The 23290-nt window shown below is 40.2% G+C and overlaps 2 protein-coding genes across 3 annotated transcripts; both read right to left on the bottom strand.

Annotated features, from left to right (window-relative positions):
• Window positions 1–1801: 1801 nt before the first annotated feature.
• Window positions 1802–10872, bottom strand: LOC129769991 (tyrosine-protein kinase transmembrane receptor Ror2). Of its 2 annotated transcripts, XM_055772548.1 has the most exons (5): window positions 10188–10872; window positions 9847–10126; window positions 9756–9791; window positions 9549–9671; window positions 1802–4239 (listed from the first exon to the last, which is right to left on the bottom strand). In XM_055772548.1, the coding sequence occupies exons 1-5, from the start codon at window positions 10509–10511 to the stop codon at window positions 3068–3070; spliced, it is 1935 nt and encodes a 644-aa protein (XP_055628523.1). In that variant the 5' UTR covers window positions 10512–10872; the 3' UTR covers window positions 1802–3067. The 2 variants fall into 2 exon arrangements, with proteins under 2 accessions (XP_055628523.1, XP_055628522.1); XM_055772547.1 differs by having other exon boundaries at window positions 9549–9791.
• A 9953-nt stretch (window positions 10873–20825) lies between these two features.
• Window positions 20826–23290, bottom strand: LOC129767583 (kinesin-like protein subito). The gene is made up of 5 exons (XM_055768623.1): window positions 23159–23290; window positions 22973–23097; window positions 21366–22914; window positions 21098–21308; window positions 20826–21040 (listed from the first exon to the last, which is right to left on the bottom strand). Exons 3-5 carry the CDS (start codon window positions 22871–22873, stop codon window positions 20885–20887), a joined length of 1875 nt encoding a protein of 624 aa, XP_055624598.1. The 5' UTR covers window positions 22874–22914; window positions 22973–23097; window positions 23159–23290; the 3' UTR covers window positions 20826–20884.

The raw sequence follows: 23290 nt of genomic DNA, 5'->3' as shown, positions 1-23290 counted from the left end.
GGCCGGTCGCCAAGTTAGCGGTGCTAGATGTTCAGTGCGTCGAGTCGTAAGCCAACCGGAAGTTGGCGTACCCTGGAGGGAGTGTTGGCCTACCCTATTAGGCCTACGCGCTCACCTCTGAGGTTTAATAGTATTGCCAATCAACAACAACGCGTCCTTGTGGTCAGCACAGGCACTGTGGAGTGACCGCTTCAGCGTATTGTCAATTTGTGTGAGTAGAACCTAATAGGATAAAAACAAAACCGACCAAAAGAAAACAAAAGTCCAAAGTTAAAGATCTAAGAGTTTATCGATTGCGTTTTATGATAAAATAGGTTAATCCTAAAATCTGCTTAGCGGTAAATTATGCTTAATCTAATGCCCTATGGATAACTAATCTAAAAATTACTTACAACTACAGAATTCGCCTTTGATTAGTCCTGCTATCTACGAGTCCAATATTATTGGTGACCGGTGAGAAATACAATATGGCTTACATAGAAAATTATACATATTAAACATATACTTATTACTAGATCTTACCACTAGAACACTGATATCGTAGAATTGAAAATTGAAATTATTCAAGGGAACTAAACGTGAGTAATCTAATTGTAAACCAGACGATTAGGAAATTATGGCAGATGAGAAATGCACAATAAGCCCAATAGTTCCACAAATTTATATTCTCACACTATATAAATTTATAGAACTATCGGTAGATTGAAATCATACTTATATAAACATAATCATGTAATGGAAATAACTATTTATATTTGCTTACAATTATGTCTTCCGACAGGAAAATTATATTCTCTCTCTCTTTCTTTATTAATAAAATAAATTACGGATCAAAGTGTTTTTCTTCTTTATTATTCATTTCCGTATTGGAGAATTATAATTTTGGAATCCCGTTGAATTAATTTCAACAATCATCTGTAAACTGTAAACAAAACCTCCACCTCTTTTTTAACCCATTTGTTTATTTATTTAGGCTCATTAGTATTTTTAGCTGTAAACAGTTGTTATGACCATTGTTGTGTTATTAATAGCACAATAGCCCGATGTTTGTTGCAGAGCAGAGCAGTTGTATGGGTGAATCGATCTCCATTCGACCGTGGATTGATCTCCATCGATGATGATTGTTACGTGGACGTAGTTATTCTATACCAACACGAAGATGGTCAATTGAAGGTGAAGTTTTGAACTCACGATCGATCGCCTAGTAAGCAAACGCGCAACCAATGTGGCTACGAAGACCCCCTCGAAGACACCCTTGAGACAGGAGAAATTTCCAAACAATCTGGTGTTAACACAGTCCAATTACTGAGAACAATTGATCAAATTAAATCGACCGTCCAAAAACGACCGGAATATCAGAAATGACAACACAAATTGATTTTTCTTAATGATAATGCTCCGCTGATCCGACCATGAAAATATGCGAAAATGACTCATTGATTGGTTCGTTGGCTAAAACAGATAAAACGAGTTTTTTTAGATGAATTCCTAAATTGCCTAAAAGATGGGAACAGCTAACAACGGCCATTTTAATAAAATATTTTAAAACTTTTCAACAACAATAAACGTATATTTTTTAATAAATAAAAAACTGACTTTATATGCATTCGCCTGTTAAAAGTTCCCATCACTTGCTCACATCGAAAGTATCAACATTAGCTTATACCCTCATTGAACTCTGCTCTCCATCTAATATACAATGGAATCCATCCACAGATTGCACTGGTACTTGTTGATTCTTTTATTCGAGCGAGCGGCAAACGGAAATCGGATATTCAGAATGAAGGATTTTTTTCATCGGGGCAAATGCATTTATATTCACATCCAGTAGAACACCTCTCTTATTGTTTCATATATCATTGTTTATCATTCCTTAGAATCTTTAGAATGTTTCTCTCTTTGGGTTCGCATTATTCTTCTGAGTTTTAACAGTTTTCTGCTTCTTATTAATAATCGTTTTCTCAAGGGTAGGGTATCAATCAATTCAGTTAGCAAATATTCCAACACTCATAACCTATAATTTAATTCTAAATATGGTTTTGGTTACTACAAAAATCTGGCAGTGACGCGATGTGTATGTGAATGATTTTTAAAATTATTGTTATTGAAATGTTCATCAAAATTGATAATACAACTAGTTGAAACATGATATTCGAATGTTCCTGTTTTACTAATTTACTTAGACAAATGATATAAGAAATCTTTACAATTATCGCGCCATTGCCTACAATAAAATAGCTATTGATATAGACAGAAAAATACTTATAAATTTTTCTTCAGTTGACCTAGTTACAACTAATATGAGTTAATGCAAAGTATTACTGTTATTGTTCAACCATGGGTTTCACAGAACGGAATGAAACCTGTAACGATCATCCACTGTTTAGGAGATAGATTTGTAAATAATATTTTGAGAAATATCGGCGAATTCTGAGATTGTATCTGACAAGTTTAATAATCAAATGATACAAGTGATTGGTTTAGTTGTAGAGGTTTGCGATGAATTAACAATAACAAGTGTACCAACGGTGTACGATAGTTGCTCATAATCATAACCGCAGACGAAGATACAAGAAAGCATGGTTGTTGAATTTCAATTGGGATTTCAGGATGATAACCGTTTGTGATACAATTAATTCAGCAAAACAAAGAATGTTCTAGAGTAAAATATCAAATATATACAAAAAAAGAATCAACTATTCGATTTTTTCAGTTTACTGAAATTGTTGTGTACGAGTGAGCAGCTTGGTATGGCGATCTTACGTAAATAAAAATAAAATTTACAGAAACTACTATTCAGCAGCGATAGATGCACAGCGATACTTGTAAATCAGACAAACACATTGTATTATCTATGTAATTAACCTCTAATAATAAAATACTGTAGCGCGTTGCAGTGCATAGTGTGATGAATATAAATATTATAAACAAGTCAGTACAGTCTGCAGTCTCTTGAAAAGTAAAACCATCATTTTTTAAAACTATAATAAAATCTAAGGAGTGACAGCAATATAAATTACAAAAAATGACGCATCTATTCCGGCGGATGCGATGATTAGACGGACTACTACATCAACATTTTCCCATCAAAATCGGACCGAATCTGTTGCAACTTTTGATATATGAAGGGAAAGCTGGGACGATCCACGGGTTTCCTACTCCAACACTTCCGCATCAAATCATACACCGTCAAGGGTGTATTTTCGGGGCAGCTTAGCATATTGCCCTCTTTGACAAACTTCACGACCTCTTCGTGCGTCATGCCATAGTAAGGCTGCATGGCAAATGAGAAAATTTCCCACAAACACACACCATAAGCCCAAACATCAGACTCGATAGTATACTTATTGTAAAGAATGCTCTCCAGGGGCATCCAGCGAATAGGGATGGCATCGTTTTCATCGCCTTTATAGTAGTCCTGCAGATAAATTTTATGCGAGAGGCCGAAATCAGCTATCTTCACTACCATATTGTCATCTATCAAGCAATTCCTTGTGGCCAAATCGCGATGAACAAACTTCCTCTCCGATAGATAAACCATTCCAGACGCAATCTGGAAAGATATGTTCAAAAGGTCGCCATGTGATAGTTCGGTACTAATACTATCAGCCCTGTTTTGTTGAGCAAATGGTGAGCATTGGCGTAAAAATTCATTTAAATCCCCACGTGCCATAAATTCGAACAGTAAACACATGGGTCTGCCTATAGCACAAACACCAAGAAGTTTCACGATATTAGGGTGGTCGAATTCCGCTAACAAACAAGCCTCTCTTTCGAAATCAACCTGCAAATCCTGACTTGCCTCATCCTTCAACATTTTAACAGCTACCAGTGTAAAATCTTCCCCCTCTATCAGACCAGGAGCTTTCGCTTGAAAAACTCTTCCGAACGCTCCTTGACCTAAGTCCTTTATGTAAATTATATTATTCCTGGGGAATTCAAGTTTCTCCAGCTTTGGATTCAACTGGGCACCTGTCCTATGATAGTTTACATTACTTGGTAGCTTGTTTATGTCGATACCTTGCGTGTCCTGGGTTGACGTGGCGTTATAACCTGCAGCGCCCTGTCTGCGGTTCCGTTTATGTCGAGCGATACGATAACAGAGGAAAACCATCAAGTGTAGCAGAACGATTGCCACGAATCCAATGCCAGAGAGTAAGAATATTATCGCTGGAGTAAATACCGATTCCATTACGATGCCTACCGGTTTCTTAGTAGCGCTTATATCAGTTGAGTTTGCTGAAATTGGGAGAAAAAAAAATTGTTTCGGTTTATTAAAGTTCATTCGCCTTATATGGTTGCTTCTCAAAGCCATGAAAAATTATCAAAGTTGCTGTTAGATTTTTCAAAAACTCGGTACGATATGAGGTAAATTGGTGAAGTTTCTACGATTTAACATTGCAGCAGCCTTGAGTGTCGGATTATTAAAATCGAATCTTTTTCTCATTTACTTGATCAACTCCACGAAAAACTGCTACAAATATTATCAAAAATTATCTGTCTTCGCCATCCTGATATTTTCTGCTGCTGCTATCCCAACCTAAATATCCTTGCCACTTTTCAAATGATCTTCAAATTCAGTAGCATTGGACATTGAAACAACTTAAGATTTTTCGCAGAAATTACTGAGAATGGTTAGATAAAAATCTTTCAGCTCTTCATGTAGAATCGTGAATTAAGGTTTTTCAGCCTGGAACAAACAATTCAATCTGTTGGATTGTCAGTCAGTATTCTTCAAGCAGTCTGATTTTTGTCACAGTTATACTGAAGTCTCTTCCATCTGTACTATTTCTTTTAAAAAACTGTATAACAATCTGTACCATTTTGCAAGGAAATATCTGTAGCATCATCATCGTCGCATCACCGGTGCGACAAACAATCATCGACCGTGCAAACGAGTCATCATCATCTCACGCACTCGAACGGTGCCAATAATTAAACAAATGATCATTTCTTTTGCCTTCTGCACCCAATCTCTATACTGGATTGTTCTCTTTGGTTTGACCGGTCAAGCAGCATTGACCTTCTACTGTATATATAGCGCGTAGATAGACATTGAAATAAATAGTTTTGTATACACCAGAGAAATGAATACAGTCTTTGCATGGCCCTTGCGCCAAATATCTGTTGAAAAAATAGTATTCAAGCCTAAAATCACTCATTTGCTTGATGATATTTATACCATTTTGACTAAAGCGACCAGATGGTCAGAGGTGTAACGCTCAATCAGAGCACAATTACGCTCAATCAGAACATTTACGCCTGGAAAGCACGATTAGAATTCTACAATTTTCTTCAAATTACCGAATGGAATGCTCGAAAATTCCAATTCATTTTTCATCGATTTTAGTGTTAACGTATGCATTCAAAAAAATGGATGTTGACGAAAGATAATTTATTGGAACAAATTTTCTTTAAATCTTACGTTTATTAAGTCTACAACAAAAATGATTCAAGGCTGTTGCAGCGGCAGCAGCACTGTCTAGCAACTTGGTGATTTTTCCATACTGCAAGCTCCACCCCACAGCGAAGGTGTTGGATATCCTGAGGCACTTAGTGTCCGCCAGATATAGCCGATCTAGTAGTTACAATATCATCTCTTTGCCGCTCCTTAAGCCGGCAGATCGAAGCAACCGGCCAAACGGTGGAGAAGAGTCTGGCCAAAATGGACATTTTTATGCGGAAGCGTCAGACGAGACCAGCCGTATCTGAGCAGCAGGTAATCACCCAGAAGGAGTAGCTTGAGGTAATGGTGAAAAACTTCTTTCCGGTAAAAGAAGTAAAAAACTTCTTTTTCCCTGGTGAAAAACTTCTTTTCATGCCCATAATGAAAGACAAGATATACTTGATGCCAGAATTCAACGAATGGCAGGGGACCGGATACTTTACGTTCCCCAGGTAAGCGATGACGTCGAACATATCATTCACATCAAGTTCTCGAAGAAGGTCCTTCTCTGACAGAGCGTAAGAAAGGCCCGGCGGTTGAGGGCTCTTCGTTCAAACAACTCGTAGAGAAGTCGTTTGGCGAGGAGGCGAAAGTGAGATCTCTCTTTCAGGAGTTGATAATCGAATGCCGGAATCTGGATGAGATCACGACGGTGGAAGAACTGCAAAGTGCGTTACAATTAGATGGGCAAAACGGTTCACTTTAATGAACCGTTCAGTGTCCAACCGTTCACTTAAGTGAACTAGTTCTTTTGAGCAGTTCACTCACTCTTTCGTACATTAGAGGGATATGCCAGAGCAAGTATAGAAAGTGTGAGATGTTATGTAGGATTGTTCTTTTCATTCATAAAATGCTGTTTGTTAGCAATAATTAGATGTCCGAATGTAGTTAAAAATATCTCAGCAGAATAGAAAATCAAACTATAATTTTGAAATTTTGATTTAGTTGAGCCGTGATTCATTCTTTTCAGCACAAACTAGCATTGCGCTGCTTTTTTTTTCAATGTTTTGCAATAACTGCTATAGCAAAACTGTACCAAAACGCGAAAGACTTTCTCGAAATTATCGAGCACAATATGGTGTAACATAAAAACATTTCATATCAGCTACACAAATTTTTATTTACTCCTGAAAAATACAGTTTGAATCGTTTCGTTTTCAACTGTATTTTTTTTTGTGAGGTAGATTTGCATATTTTACTGAAATATTTATCCCCAACTTAAAGATATGAAATTAACACTTCATTTGATAAATAATCGAACAATCCAATTTAAGAACCATCGTATATATTAAATATTGCGTTTTTATTATGAAAACGACAATACCGACATCTTATTCTTGTTATTTCATGGGGCTATCGTTTGTTTCCATTCGTTAATTTGAGGACTACCTTGCAGCAGCATTTGTCTATCACTCGTTCGCTCGCCTTCCTCTAATACACCGATCTCCATACACAGTTCGTTCTGAACCGTATGCACAGTTCCGCCAGCGGTCAATTCATTCTGAACTGTATACACAGTTTCTCCAGCGGTCATCGTAAACAGTTCGTTCTGAACTGCATACACAGTTCATCGTTCACCGTACAGTTCGTTCTTAACTGGGTAAGCAGTTCATTAGAACTGTTGCCCAGTAAAAAAGAACGGCCGTTCGTTCACTCTTTTTGGTGAACTAATTCTTTTGAACAGTTCATGAACGGTTTGCCCATCTCTAGTTACAATCGCAATATGACCTTGATGGTGTGCAGATGTCAATTTGGTTGAGAACGGCGTTCGGAACGGCCTCAACTCGGATCTCGACAAACGCGGCGAAAAAAATGGCGAAGAAGAGCAAAGTGAAAATGGGGTGGTCCGTGTGTCCGTTGAAAGCTATCCCTCGGGTGACCAAGCAAATGGAGAGATGCTTCACATGCATGGGCATCGATCACCGAGCGAGAAATTGTAGGGTGGCGGATAAAGCAGGGATGGCTGCAATACTGGTGATGGGAAGGTACCCCATCCAAGAAGTGGTAGAGAGCTCACAGGAAGGTTTCGTGATCGATAAAACCAACGGAATCTTCATGTGTAGTTGCTATGCATCCCCGAGAGGGACAAATTAACAGTTCCACCAAATGTTAGACGCAATAACCGCGAAATTAATAGGTAGGAAACCGATTGTCATTGGAGTTTACTTCAACGCTTGGGTGGTGGAGTGGGGATGTAGATGTACCAACGTAAGAGAGTACAGTCTACTGGAAGCTCCCGCACAAATGGAAGTGACGTTATTGAACGAAGGTACATCCAACACTTTCCGGAAAAATGGCCGCGAATCCATCATCGACATTATCTTTTGCAGTCCGTCGTTGTTGGCGGACATGGAGTGGAAAGTGTGCGAATCGTATACGCATAGTGATCATAAGGCGATCCGATATAAAATCGGTGAACTAAACCACGTGATAGTACTGAGAACAACAAGCTGTAAGCCGAAGAAGAAGACGAATGAATCCGACAAGGACCTTTTCGTTGAAGCACTTTGTCTAGATAGTGGAACTTCAGACTGGAACACTGAAAAGTTGACAGATCTACTGGTAAGAACATGCGACACTACCATGCCGAAAAAAAAATAACGACGCCCAGTTTACTGGTGGAACGGAACACTCCGCAGCCTTCGCGCTAGTTGTTTCCAAGCCAGATGAAGGGTCCAGTGAGCAAGAAACCGCGCTGGCAGAGAGGAGCGTAGTACGGTGTACTGAGCAGCTAGAACCGTCTTGAAACAGGAAATTAGACTGAGCAAACCGAATTGTGTTAAGAAACTGTATCGAAATACAGACGCCAACCCATGGGGCGATGCTTATTGTGTCGTTATGGCCAAGATCAGAGGTCCAGTGACGCCCGTCGAACCATGTCCCGAGAAGCTGAAGGTCATTGTGGAGGGATTATTCCGAGGTACGATCCAACGACTTGGCCACCCACACCGTACGAAGAGAATGCTGATGAACGTTCACGAGTCTCCAACGAGGAACTGGTTGCAGTGGCGAAAAGACTGCATATGAAGAAAGCGCCCAGCCCCGACTTAATCTCCAATGTGAATAGAATACGGGGTAGGTCAAATTGCAATATTTTCTCTATCCACATTGTCCATAGAACCAATGCTGCAAATGCATTTCGAGTGACCAATTTACGTCTGTCTTATTAGCAGTGATTTTTGAATATTGTACCTTCCTTATACGTACTCGACCACAGGAACATGATAGAAAAAATTTCTTCAATCTAAACCATTTATGGATCAGGAAACTATAATGTATAAATTACCGAACAAAAAACAAAATTAAAGAATTTCCGATTCGATTGGAATGCAAACCATAAAAATTCATTCATAGTTAGATGAATACTAACGGTAAATCTATTTCATGAAAAACCATGACCAGTTTTCTGGTTTCGTATCATTACTGTAAGACGTAGTCTTATGTCAGAAAGAGGTATTCATTTTTATTTGGATTAGTCAGATGATGAGATTAAATGTATTTAATAGATAACCTACAAATATCACTTATCTAGACAAGTAACTAATGTATAAATGTGTAATGTGTTCAACGCCGTTATTCTCATCGCATGTTTCCTAAACGATTTCTGAGGTTCTCGTGATTGTTTCACATACAAAATGTAACGGGTCAGGAGCCAACCAAAAGAGCCTGGTGGGCCGCACGTTGAGTAATGCTGTTTTAGACTGATGTAGCGTAAGAAGCTTGAATTTTAGTTAAGAAATAGACACGCAATTCATTAAAAATAAACGATTACATAATAATTTTTTAATGGTCCTAATTTATAAAGGACTTTTATCCTTTGCGATCATTTGTCTGCTCTCAGCCACCACAACAATGAATCATGCTAAATACTTTATTCGATGTAATAGTTTACATTTTTTCTAAACGAAATTTTATGTTTAGAGAACTTTTTCACGAATGTATACGAAGTTTCCATGAATAATAGGTAACGATACTCGGTATAAACAAAATATTATCAGCGTGTAAAGATAAGACGATCTCTTTCAAGGGAAATCAATTCCGATCATAATATGCATAACTTTTTTTTTTTAAACTACGATCATTTAAACATTGTTATACTTACGACAAAGTGGCACGTCGCACGCCTGCCAGCGTACAGTTTTATCTACCGTATAGCACCAAGGAGTTGGTTCTTCTCCACCAGCATTGCGACAATAGTTCTCTGCATCCTGTAACTCGGCAAACACTAAAGGTGGTTTGTGATGTGAATGAGGTTCTTGAGAGTCCCATTTTTGGCAGGGTATACCCGATACCGTTATATTCATCGTACCTAAATAATAGCGGCCATTTCCCATACGACAGTCATCTACAACAAATATTTCAATACACAAAACATTGAAGCATTTGAACGAATTACTCACAGGTCACTTCATCCTGAACCAATTCCGTCAAACCAACATAGGAGCATGCAGCCGGTCGAGCGCTTTTATTGTGTCGGGGAAGTTCCTCACAATTCGGTAACCGGAAATGACCTCTCGATTTAATGATATCACCGCGCTCTTTCTTTTCCTCTATAAGAGCCCAATCTTTGTAACAAAATTGGAGGTGTGTAGCTACACAATCCTCGTAGCACAAAGGTAAGCGAACAGTTAATCCATCCTTAACCACACATTGCGGAAAGGCGTAGGCACACAGCATTTTCTGAAAGTTTTCAACATTAGTATAACTTCTAAAGTTAATGCTTACTCATAACATTGAATACCTCTGCTGCTAGTCGACAATAATCGGGAAGATCACTAATCAAGTCTCTGAAAAGTGCAGCTGTAATCTTCTCGTTTTCCCATCCACCAGAACCATCTATTCGGTTGTACCACACCTGTCGACTGTTGATAAATGTTTTGCATACCTTCCCATTGTACGGAGCACAATAACCTTCCTCATCATCCGGAGGATCATCCCAATCGCCTACGGAAGTTGCTGAACTAGCAGCTGATGTCAGAATTTTACCGGGCGTGGTTCCAACGAGGGTTAACATAACCAGAAGCAAAATGTGTGATTGTGTCGCCGGCTTCGGGTGAAATTTCATTTTCGGCGAGCAATGTTTCTTATCGTCTTTTGCGTACACCTTTTCTCGTAGGTCGACTAGTGTATATCAGAGTATGATTTTGCGTCCTAGTTGTCTGTGTACGTACAGCAAAAAAAACAACCCCCAATTCATCGGTTGCCCATTCTTGAAAGCGATATTTCGTACATTATCAGCAATTTGCCGAAAGAAATACCACGGTCACTTGTTCACACAATAGCTGCCTCTTGTGAGTACAGTTTTAACACGGATTTAGCTGCAATTTCTCTAGCAAAATGGCAAAATGCTCGGCCCGTTCAGAAATTTGATTTATAATACACATTCATTGATGTTCAGCGTTGTCAGATTATTTTAAGATGTGAACAATATTCAAAATTTGTTTCTAAACTACCAGCCCTGTTCAATACAAATTGCCAATTTTATTCAATAGAACCAGGGGTGCCAGGAATGTTGTGTGCTTCAAATGCTTTCGCATCACACGGAAAAAATATTCTCAAATGTCTTCAAAATCACATTAAACATTACTGAAGAAAATCAAGTCAATTTTTAAACAAAGTTTGATGGATCATACAATATTTACTGTGTTTATAATTTCGGTACTTATATATTAGCGTCACCGGGGCGGAAATATAATACAATACGATTGTGCGCACCAGCATTCACATACCTTTTTTATTGTTGTTGACTTGTTGTATGAAATGTATTGTATTTTTTTAGTGCTACGAGGATTTGTTTGATTTGCTTTTAAATATACAGTGATGGGCACAAACAAATCCATCCCCATTTGAAATCAAAGTGTTCCAATGTCAAGAGTTTTTTTTTCAACTTATCGATATTCCAGTCAATACTACGTAAAAGTAGGTTAGGTTTTGCCATTTCAGTATCGTTGACCGGAAAGAGAACGAAACGTAGGGACACGCTAATCACCCGGGATGTTAAGAAAAACCCACGAACGACCATTCGGGAGATTGAAGAAAGGTTAGAAATGGACCTTTTCAATCGCACCATTCGACGACGCTTGGTGGACGGGACCTGAAGGCCACTTCACCAAAAAGTGACCGATGATCAGCAACAACAAAAAAAAAACATCTTCGGTTTGCGAGGGACTATGTCAATAAGCCGCTGGAGTTCTGGGAGCGCAAAACTATGTTGCTGCGTTGAAGAAGGCTTGGAACGAGCTGGAACCTCCGGTCCCTCGTGAAAATCTAGACTCGTCTACCATAGTAGAGTGGAGCATCTTTGGATTTGTAGAAATCGAGGGTAGCCATCCTTGCGCTCGACGATGACCTTCTCTAAATGAGCAACATTTCTGTGATATTATTTACCATTCTGAGGATTTCCGGTTGTAACACGCCTGAACGTGAAACGACTGTGTATTTTTTTTTTGGGTTTGACGTCGTGGCTAGCGCAATTCATATTGTATCAATACAGAATCACCCTATCAAATCATTTTTCAACGCAACAGTTCGAGGATACTTCAAGCTAGTTAAAATTTTGTCAAGTCTACTTATTGTATTCTTAGCTGTTATTTTAGACATAATTTCCACCTCTTTATAACGACCATGGTAGTCAATTTCCGGTCTCCAAACACCGTCTCGAAGGTAAAAACGTCTCGAGGTAAAAATGTCCAATAAAACGTATCGCATTACACGTCTGTCCAAATGGTTTACGTATTTTGGGGGAACACAAACGATGTGTTCGACCGAATTGCGGACCTCGCACAGCACGCAAAGGGAATGAAAAAATTCCGTATTGAAGATGTGTGATATGTCGCAGTGATCGGTTTATAGTATGAATTCGATTCGCTGCTTCCTCTTAACTTTCACGTCCTCGTCATGGATTCTTTAATTTTCTGAAGGAACAGCTTCGCTTCAGCGGACCATTTTTCGCCCGAAAATTTTTGAAGGTTTTGGTGATCAATAATCGTCCAGCCAGCCGGCTATCAGGCGATGTCAGGGAATCCAAATGAGGACTGTGTTCGGCAGCAGAGATCTTCTGATAGTTTGTATTTATGAATATCGACATCGTTGGCGCTAGCCGAGATTGTAATTTTCATAATTGCTTGACGGGATAATGGCGAATTCGGCGGAGAACAACTAGCAGATGTTGACTAGTTTCTTGCTGAAAATTAGAGAGTATTGTTAGTGGTCTTCACGGAAACGTCGTGACCACGGTATTTTTCTGATTTTTCTGACACTCCTCCACCCTCTCTAAGGGGGAGAAGAGGGGAGAGGTCTGTTTTCATTCTATCATATTTTATGTATCAAAAATTTATTCCATGTAACGGAGAAACATGTTATTTGCAAGTGGTTGAAAAATCTTGAACGAGAATTGTGTCTGAAAATAATCTGATATTATAATGATGAGTTTTGGTAGAATTACTAGGTATTTTTGAGTAAAAGGTAAATTCAACGGTAAATTCAATGAACAGTTCTGCGATTGGCCTCATGAACTTGCACTTACTAAGAAAGCGTGAAAGTTTGAAGGTATTGATAACGAAAAACAAATTTTGGGCGAGACGAAGTTTGGCGGGTCAGCTAGTGTTGCAGATCACTCATTTCTTCATAAAACATCGTTTTATGAAGAAATGAGTGATCTGCAACACCTTCGCCGAATATAAATCTCATTGTTATTAGGCATTAGCTTACAGGATGTACACGTGTTCTGTTAAAATTTCCTTATTTGTGAGAGAATTAGTTCGTTCTTCCAAACCAGAAATGAGTGCATTAGCCCTACTGAAAGTGACATGAAATTCTTGTACTTAAACCGACGTGCCAACTGGAGGGAAGTTTTCCGAAAGATTGAACCACCACAGGGATTTTTGATTGGTTAAAATTTCCTTTAATAAAGTAAATATGTAAATTACAATCCAAAATGTTTCCTTTCAATTAGGCTTACGTTTAGTGCTTCCTCTAATTATTAAAATTTTACTTCTAGCAAAATATCTTTTTATACTAATTCCGCGACTCAATTCAATTGATTACACACTTTTTGTTTTAAGCAATAGGATGATTGATCACGTCTCATAATCTAGCTTACTCCGCCTCGCGCCGTACGTCCAACAACGCTAGCTTCACAGTAGGTCGCTCGTAGATTCCACTGCTCGTTTGTACTACCGCTTTGCGAGTTTGTCCTCCGCTGGGTATCACACCGATGACTCGCCCTTTAGGCCAGCAGTTCCTGGGGTGCTCGTGGTCCACGATGACTACTATGTCACTCACCTTGAGGGGTGTCACCTTTTTGTGCCACTTTGATCGCCGTGTGATGTCGGGAAGATAGTCTCTAACCCACCGCTTCAAAATAAGTTAGCCAACCATTGAGAAGTTGGCCAGCCACGTCGTAATGTCGCCGTGTCCGTCTCAATCATCGTCAACGGTTTGGATCCATCGGATGAACCCAATAAAATGTGGTTGGGTGTTAATGCAGACGGTACACCTTCTATTACCGTCAATGTGTTCCTCAGCTCTTCATCAGTCGGTCGCTTCCGGCTTAGAACTTCTGATAGATTTCGTTTGATCGATCCTATAAGGCGTTCCCAACTGCCTCCCATATGGGGTGACGCCGGTGGGTTAAAGTGAATGCCAAGCTGTAGAAGAGGTTACGAATTCTCGTGCTATCTGATGTTGATCAAATTTCTGATAAAGCTCCTGCATACGTTTAGCACCCACAAAGTTAGTACCACAGTCGCTGTAGAAGCTTACAGGTGTACCTCTCCGAGCGATAAAGTTTTGAAGAGCCATTATACAGGAACTTGTTGTCAGCGAGTTAGCCACTTCAACATGGACGGCTCTCGTTGTGAGACATGTTAGTATAACACCCCACCGCTTTTCGGCTCTTCGTCCTACAAGCACCTCAATTGGGCCAAAATAATCGACTCCCACGTGTGCAAACGGCCTGGTGTACGCAGAGAGCCTAGCCGCAGGGAGATCTGCCATTTCCGGCGGTTGAGGAAGGACGTCCCGATTTTTGCACCATTGGCAGTTTCTGCGGATATAAGCAAGTGACTGTCTTAAGCAGAAAATACTATACTTTTGACGAACTTCATTTACCACGATTTCATGATTGCGATGCATGTATTTCTCATGATGATATACTAGAAGTAATGATGTAACTGGATGATTTGGTGGTAAAATCACTGGATTTTTTGCATCACTATGCAGATACGAACATACAGTGGTTCTGCCTCTCATTCGCATGACGCCGAGTTTGTCTATAAACGGACTCAATTTGTACAGAGAACTCGTCTTCTGAACCTGGTTGACCGCCGCATTTGAAGTCTCCAACAGTGCGATTTCCTTTTGATATACATCTCGTTGCGCTTGCCGATAATGATATTCTTCAGCCTTTCGTAGTTCATCACTCAATAAAGGACCCGTGATCGGCACACCTTCACGAATACGACATTGAAGATTTGAGCAGAACCGATGGACATATCCGGTCACTGCTAGCATCCGTCGCCAACTAGAAAACTTACTGACGTCTATTACTGGTTCGGAAGCCTTACAATGGAAAAATACACGATGCCTCATTTCTTCCTCCGTGGAAATAGGTTCCTGTGCAAGGATGGGGCATGCGCCTTCGTCCTGTATCAGAAACTTGGGACCTTTTTACTACCTACTATCTGACGATAAATTGGGTCGGCTGCGCCATCGTGTTACGTCATCGGCTACATTTAATTGAGTCGGAACCCATCTCCACTCGCGTTGCTCTGTTGTCTCTAAGATTGCGCTTATTCTTGATCCGACGAAAGAACTATATCGTTTGCCGTCAGCCCGTAACCAACATAATACATTCCGTGAGTCAGTCCAGAACGTTCGCTTCAAGAGCTCAAAGGTTAAATTTTTCATAACGGTTGCCGCTAATTTTGTTCCGAGAACTGCGGCCTGAAGTTCCAATCGTGGAATAGAAGTATATTTAAGGGGGGCTACCCGAGTTTTGGCAGCCACCAGAACGCATTCTACTATCCTTCCTTTCATAAATCGTAGGAATACAGCTGCCGACATAGCACTTTCACTCGAGTCAACAAAAACATGCAAATCAGCAACAGTATCGGTGGGCGTTATTTGACGCTAACATCTAGGAATTCGAAGTTGTTCTAGCTTAGGAAGCAGGCATAGCCAATCACGCCATTTTTTGAATAGACTCTCGGAGACAGTCTCATCCCACTGCACATTTGCGCGCCACACCTCCTGCAGCAAAATTTTCAGCATTATCAAAAAGTGATCAATGAGGCCAAGTGGATCATAAATTGTTATTAATGTCCTAAGAATCTCTCTTTTCGTGGGACAACGTCTTCCTTCGAGTAGTGCTTTGTCGAATCTTGTCCAACAGATTTTATATTTAAAAACATCATCGCGTGTATCCCACCACATGCCCAGGATTTTCTGGCTCGAAAGTTCAGCTGTAATATTTAAGTCCTTCTCCACAGGATTTTCTCCGTTCATTATCGATAGCACCAACGATGAGTTCGACACAAAGTTGCGGATTTCGAATCCGCCCTGCATATGAATTAATCGTACCACTTCAGCCAGCTCAACTGCTTTCTGCTCTGTCTCTACGCTCATGACCAAAACGTCTACGTAATGCTTTTGCTTGATGATATTCACTGCCTCTGGATATTCTTCCTTAAATCTATCCGCGTTTATGTTCTTTGCAAATTGGGCTGTTGCTGGAGAACAGCACGCCCCAAACGTCATGACTTGCATAACGTAAGTATTCGGCTCATTCTGCTCGGCGTGATCCCGCCACAGGAATTGTTCACACTGCTGGTCCACAGGTATGATTCCTACGTGATGGAACATCTCGCAAATATCGGCACAGAGGCCAATCTGGTGTTCTCGAAATTGATACAGAATACCCACCAGCGAAGCCAACTGGTCCGGTCCGGTAAGAAGTGCCGAGTTTAGAGACGTTCCATACACTTGGGCTGCAGCATCCCATACTATCCTTATTTTTCCCGGTTTGTTCACGTTGTATACTGGAAAAATGGGTAAGTACCACACGCGTTCATGCTTCTCCGCGAGCTCAACCTGAGATAATTTTCGTATGTAGTTCTTAGATTCGTACTCTTTGATTTTTTCGTTCATTATGTTTGCCAATTCTTCATCCTTTTCCATGCGCTTCTCCAAGCACCTCCAACGCCGAACAGCAATTTCTTTGTTATCTGGAAGACGAACTTTATCAGAGCGCCACAGCAGTCCCGTTTCATAGCGAAGTCCATTGAAGCGTATGCGGGATTCAAGCAGAAGCATTGCCCGTTCATCATTCTTTGACAATTGTGGCTGATTTTGATTGACCACCAAACTGTCGATGGAAAAATAATCCTTAACCATCTGATTGAGATTTATCGCGTTCTATTCACTGCAGGTACATATATGATACGTATGGCTGATAGTATTCACGGAATTCTCATTCGCCCTGCCTCCGTATACGGTCCAACCGAGGTTAGTCTTTACTGCGATCGGCTCACCAACTTTTCCCTCTCGACTCTTTCGCACTAGCATAAGGTTAGGAAGGAAGGTATTGAATTAGAGAGACTTTAAACTCTGAGAGTTCATTCGTCTCTATATAAGGTTAGCGTGGCGTAAGCCAATTAGTATGCGTGGACGAACATTTGAGTACGAGTCAATCGGAAGTCCGTATAGATAACCGTACTTTGATCTTAGATGTTGTATATCTAAAGTTTGAAAAGGTAACTGCAGTTGCTTTACCGTTCTGGCGTCATGGAGCGAAGACCGTTTACCTCCACTTCCGCATATCTCGACATTTACGCTCCTAGAGTCAGACTCATTACTGTGTGTTATGCCCGTCCATTTGAGACAGAGAGGGCGAATATCTCCAGATAGCTTGAGCTCATCGGCTAGCTCCTCATCGATGAGGGTCAGCTCTGATCCGTCGTCTAAAAATGCATAACACTGCACTTGAACTCCTTCACCAAACAACGTCACTGGTAAGTATCGAAACGATCCCGGAACAAGACCAGATTGATGAGTACAAATATTGCGTTCCTATTTCTGATTTGTGGTCTCATGCCTACTGCCATCACTTGATCCTGCTGGAGGAGTGAAATCTTTATGGAGTAATACATGGTGTTTAAACGTGCAGCCGTTCTTTCCACGAATTCCAGAGTAACAGCCACCTTTATGCTGACGTAGGCACTTCCGACAGAAATTAAAACCACGAACGGTCGTCCATCTCGCCTCGTAAGACAACTCCTGGAAACGTTTACACTTTCCAAGATTTTTGCAATCGCCCTTACAGGCTGGGCATAGTTTACCTTCGCCACTTGCGAGGTTTGCCGAAGAACTACTAATTGTTGTCTGCGTTGTGTCTCGCTCATGAGATTTAAACTCCGCGTGAGTATTCACGTATTTTTCTCTTCGAGCTCCACGGAACTCCGGTTGCTTATTTCCTCGACTCTGAGATTCGAAAACCACGCTAACGTCTTCCGCTAAACTATATATCCACCGACCAAAGGTTGAGAGTTTCACTGTCGACAACTTCCTTATATACCGTGCCCAGTCCAGTCTTATTTGCGGCGGAAGCTTGATGACAAACTCCTTGAGCAGGGTAGTATCGCACATATAGAGACTTTCATCATAAACTTCTATTGTGGCATAAAGGTTTTGTACCTCCAGAGCGAAGTCGACCAGTTTGTCCATTGCATCTGGTCTTATGTTTGGCATCGATATGATTTTCTCCATCAGACGTTCGATTATCAATTCCGGCCTACCGAATCTCAATTTCAATGCGTTGATCGCCTTCCCCACCGTTTCAGGTCGCAGTAAGAAGCTTCGAACAGCATTATAAGCATCTCTTTTTAAACAATTCCTCAAACGAATCATATTATCCGCTTCTGTGTAACCGCAAATTTCCGTGGTATCTTCGTATGTGGACAGGAACATGGGCCATTCTTCCGGGTTACCGCTAAACTTGGGCAGCTCGCGAGGGACAACCTGACGGGCTGCTAATTCATCCTTCGTTAGTCGCTTTTGATTGCGGAGAGAGTGATGCTGTTCTGTTACGGACAGTTTACTATTTCCGCTCATCGACGTGGTAACATGTTTCTCTAACGGTCTCTCATGTTCACAATATGCCGAATCACCATGGTCATCTGCTTGAACCTCATCTTCGCTGTTCTCACATTCCGTTTCATTGACAGCTTCCTCTTCTTGGGGGTTCTTATTCTTGGAACAGTTCAATAATATACTTTTCCTCAGATTTTCAGTTTCCACTTCTTTTGTCGGATCGACTAAGGTGGCCTTCTGGATCGTGACACACTTTTCATCATTACGGGTTTCGTCACGTTTTAACCAGTCTTCAACCTTATGACGAACACTCTGATGATCAACAACAGATCCACCGCAACATTCTAAGTCGGCAATCTCCTTCATCACCTTAAATTTCTTCTTCATCAATTCTCGCTTACGCTGCATCTCTTCTTGCATCAATGTCTCTTCAGCCTTAATTTGTTTCAGTTCGACATCCAAACGCGCTTTAGTTGACCGAAACGACGCTGCTGACACAACGGAACCTGCTTTACCCACTGGATTAATTGCGGCTGGTTTTGTATGGCTTCCACCAGCTTCCATCGGATTATCGTCGCGTTTCGCCTTCGTATCATCCACATGCATTTCGATTGATCGTAGTGGTTAGTTTTAGAATTATAGGATTCTGCATCTTGGGGGTTGAGCTAGCGACGACATCGCTTTGAGGTGGTGTATTTGCTTTTTTCTCTGACCGAGTACCGAGAGATTTCAGTTGTTTGTCTGATGGTTGTTTTGATCCACTCGCAGAATGAACTCCAGGATCCGACATCTCTTCTGGTAAACGAAATTTCAAATTGTTGGACGTGCCAACTGGAGGGAAGTTTTCCGAAAGATTGAACCACCACAGGGATTTTTGATTGGTTAAAATTTCCTTTAATAAAGTAAATATGTAGATTACAATCCAAAATGTTTCCTTTCAATTAGGCTTACGTTTAGTGCTTCCTCTAATTATTTAAATTTTACTTTTAGCAAAATATCTTTTTATACTAATTCCGCGACTCAATTCAATTGATTACACACTTTTTGTTTTAAGCAATAGGATGATTGTTTCCATTCGATCGCCAGCTCCAATTGTTCCATCTACCAATGTGTTGTGGATGATAGGTGCGCACCGTCCGAGGGACGTAACACCGATTTATTCGATATGGATCTACAAAAAATACATGGTGGGACAGTTATGAATAGAATATCAACATGGGACAATTGAGCTTGATGTTGTTTTTTTAAAAGCTGGGAACAAACTATAAGTTTTTTTGTGTTTTCCCGTAAGATTATGCATAAAAACATCGTTTTATGAAGAAAAGTGAAAATCGTCAAAAAGTAACATGGGATAACTATGCGTAGAACGGCAGTATAGTGACTTTCAGCAATTTTGGCTAGTTTGTCACTTTCACCTTCCATTTCGGAGGAATGTCGGAAGTGAGAATTGAATCGTTACCTTTAGGTTTAGGTTTAGACTGTTCTTGGTGTTTTTTTTCTACTCGGAGCGCCGGCATCCTCCAGTCATTGGTCCCAAACCAAATCCGTGTGAAAATTATGAAGCGGCATACTACCAACACGAGGTGAGCCACATCGGGGTCAGATAAGAATTATTTTTTTAACTCTTAATGCATAAATATGTTGAGGAAGAAGATAGAAGATCTGTTGGCGTCACGTATGTAATTCTATTCCACCGCCAAGACCTTGGAGTTTTTCGAGTGAGGAAACTGCGAAAACTTTAAGTGGATTTTTGGTCATTGGGGTTTTCTGACCACTGCTTTCCAACGACATAGTTGCTTTCTCGCGTAGTTTCTTGTACTTTGCTCGGCGATGATTTGGGATACTTTTACGGGAGAAGACGAAATGTGCTGTATTACAAGGTAAAATACAGTTCTCAGCTTGGGATTTCCGAAAAATGATTTGCCTCTCAAATCGTTCGAGTAATGTTATAACTGAAACATTCTTTTCCTTCCTGTTTTCGTGTACCTTTCCATTGACTCTTGCCCTTCATAAGACTTTTGCTGTGTTTTGTTATCCGCCGAACACCACGCTTACATTTCGCGGCCATGCCTGGACCACACTCCGAATCAGAAGGCATTCCGATTATGTTGAGTTGCGCATGCTTCTTGCGACATCGGATATGAACAATGAACGAAATTGTATATCTATCGCGGGTTTGCCCATGGTGATAATTGAAAACATAGACTTATGGGGTTTCTTAAACAAACGAATCAATTATCTTATCTATTTATCCAAATCATCTGAGGTTCAGAAAATAACAAACAAAAAATAAGCGATTTCGCTAGAATGTTATATTTGTGGTAAATAAAAAAAATGTTTCAATACAAATCACAGCGACAATCTTCTATTTCTACTCTCCTTTTGACGAACTTTACTCAATTGTTCTTCATACGCTTTGATTTTTTTCTCATATTCATCTTCCTCAAATTCCATATCAGTGATCACGTTCCTTAGATGCTCTATTTTGGCATTCAAGTTACTAATCTGGAAAATTAACACAAACATATACAATCGTTCAGTAAAAAAGGTCAAATTGACTACCTGAAATTTGTAGGGTAAAATAGAGGCCTCCTGGGCTTGCTTCAAACGCGTTTTGAAGGTTTCTTCGCGCTCAGCGATATAAGATTCAAAGTCATCCGTTAGCTCATTGCGCAATTGAAGCTCCTGTTCGAGTAATTCTCGCTTCAAAAGCTGAACCTCCATACCCTTCTCTGCAATCTGCTCTTTGTATACTGAAATCTCTTGTTTGAGTCTGAAACATTTAAAAAAACATTAAGAATTCTGTTTTGGATTGCACAACAACCGTCACCTTTCGTTCTCGAGCATAAAAGGATTGCCAATCTTGGAGGATGGGCTGCTAACTGCTTGTGCCAAAAAGAATGAGTAACGCGTGGTACGATCGTTTTTCCTCGTTGGTTTTCTCTGCAAAACAATTTGCTTGGCTATCGACGAAAAGTTCAGAACATTTAGATTCTCGTCATAAAATTCCTCCGTTGGATAGAGATTCACTAACATAGTTAGCTTCTCTTTGCCAAATAGTGCAGATTGAATGAACATTGTGAGCTTTGAGTCTCGAACTGGAACCAGTTCGGCAAGTTTTTTCGATTTTTGGTTTTTGTGCACCGTCTCCAAACACCGACCAAGTACCATTAGCGAAGTGTTTATCTTCTGGGCTTCTTTAAATCGTTCTCCAACAGTTCCAGTCTTTTTAAACCGCTCTGACCCGGCGAGATCACAGAATTTATAGACGGAATATTTGATGTGTTGAGTGGCAACCGAGTATGAAACTATAGTTAATGAGAAAATGCTGTGCGAGCGACTGGAATGCCTATTTACATCAGTTGATCCATATGTAGCACTTTGAAGGCCGAATTGAAGAATGCTGTATGCATCTTCACTATTACCAGCGTAAACCCATGATAAATCCTTAACATAGGCGTTCCCTTCATTGGACAAAATCTTCAAAGGTTTACGTTTTCCGTGTATCGATTCCAGAGCCAACAAATCGTAAACATTCTCGTTGTAAATTTCAACAAAAGACACCCATATGAAAACCCGTACATTCGGATCACATTCAGTTCCGAACGAGTGTTCCTTCTGGATAATAGACTTCATTTCGGAGTGATTAGTGTTTCCATTCTGAACGATTTGTTTCAAAGTTTCCACTTTTTGCAATTCATCGCAAATGGTGTCGTCATCCAGAAAGCTAATCATAGTTTTATCTATTTTCAAACTGGGTTGTGGCGAAATTATGCTCGCATGCTCCTGAAAAATTTGCTCAATAGCTCTGGGAACAATGCCGGGATTTTTGTTGTTTCCAAGAAGGGTGTACGTCTTACCAGATCCTGAGGTACCGTAAGTCAGGAATGTAGCGCCACGATCTCCCATAATATTTCTGATTGCCGGTTTGATGCAACGATCATAAACTTCTGCTTGTGAAACATTGTCATTGAAAATTTCACTGAAGGTATACTTTCGTTCCGTAGATGTTTCGTCAACGGTTCTTGCCAGTAACGTATTTTCATGTATCCTGAACGCCACATTGTAAGGTTTGTTCTTCAAATGTGGTCTTAGTCGAAGACAAACTTTAACTGTTTCATCATCCTTAGGTGTTTCGGGCAACTCCGGTATATTTTCGTAAAAATCTGTATGATTTGGAGAGCTACTTCTTCGAGAGGATGAGGAAGACCCAGAAGAATTCCGGTTTTCATCACACATTAATGTTTCCAGATTGATGCGTGTGTTCGGCCGTGGACGCATCCTACGGTCCACGCTATTTGCCCCGGAATCTAGAAAAGAACCTCGATGCATCGCCATTGTCTGGAATATGAACTGACCAGCAGCCACAACTTGTTACCCTGGAATGCAAGTAATATTCTAGTTATGATCAACCTACATATTCTGCAATTCAATTACATAGAACCAACAGTTCTTCCAGTTTGAAATTTTTTGTTATAACTAAACTTTTTTCAACACGTAAGTTTAAATGCAATGAAGTTGAGGGTACCAGTAGGCTTTTGTTTGTATGGAAGCGAGCTAAACTGCAATGAAACTTGGAGAAATTAATACTGATACAATATTTTCTAACAAACAGTTGCTTACAATTCGAATATTCACAATATTCTCACTTCACATCGAATAAAAAATAGTTTTTAAAATTGAAATACAAACATAAAACGTTGCCTCGAGCGGGTAATAACTGAAAACGGCCAAATGATGTTGCCAGCTTTCATT

Source organism: Toxorhynchites rutilus, chromosome 2 (genome assembly GCF_029784135.1).
Source record: "Toxorhynchites rutilus septentrionalis strain SRP chromosome 2, ASM2978413v1, whole genome shotgun sequence".
In the NCBI taxonomy this organism is placed as follows: Eukaryota; Metazoa; Arthropoda; class Insecta; order Diptera; family Culicidae; genus Toxorhynchites; species Toxorhynchites rutilus.
The sequence above is the reverse complement of the archived record's forward strand: the minus strand, read 5'-3'. Positions and strand labels throughout refer to the sequence as shown.

What these genes read in the sequence shown, in the direction of transcription:
- LOC129767583 (XM_055768623.1), bottom strand. Translation starts at nt 22,873, where the DNA reads ATGGCGATGCATCGAGGTTCTTTTCTAGATTCCGGGGCAAATAGCGTG. An exon ending in TTTATGCTCGAGAACGAAAG is followed by an intron (nt 21,309 to 21,365) that starts GTGACGGTTGTT and finishes TAAATGTTTCAG; the next exon opens with ACTCAAACAAGAGATTTCAG. An exon ending in TTTTACCCTACAAATTTCAG is followed by an intron (nt 21,041 to 21,097) that starts GTAGTCAATTTG and finishes TTAATTTTCCAG; the next exon opens with ATTAGTAACTTGAATGCCAA.
- LOC129769991 (XM_055772547.1), bottom strand. Translation starts at nt 10,511, where the DNA reads ATGAAATTTCACCCGAAGCCGGCGACACAATCACACATTTTGCTTCTG. An exon ending in GGTTCAGGATGAAGTGACCT is followed by an intron (nt 9,792 to 9,846) that starts GTGAGTAATTCG and finishes TATTTGTTGTAG; the next exon opens with ATGACTGTCGTATGGGAAAT. An exon ending in GTGCGACGTGCCACTTTGTC is followed by an intron (nt 4,240 to 9,548) that starts GTAAGTATAACA and finishes TCCCAATTTCAG; the next exon opens with CAAACTCAACTGATATAAGC.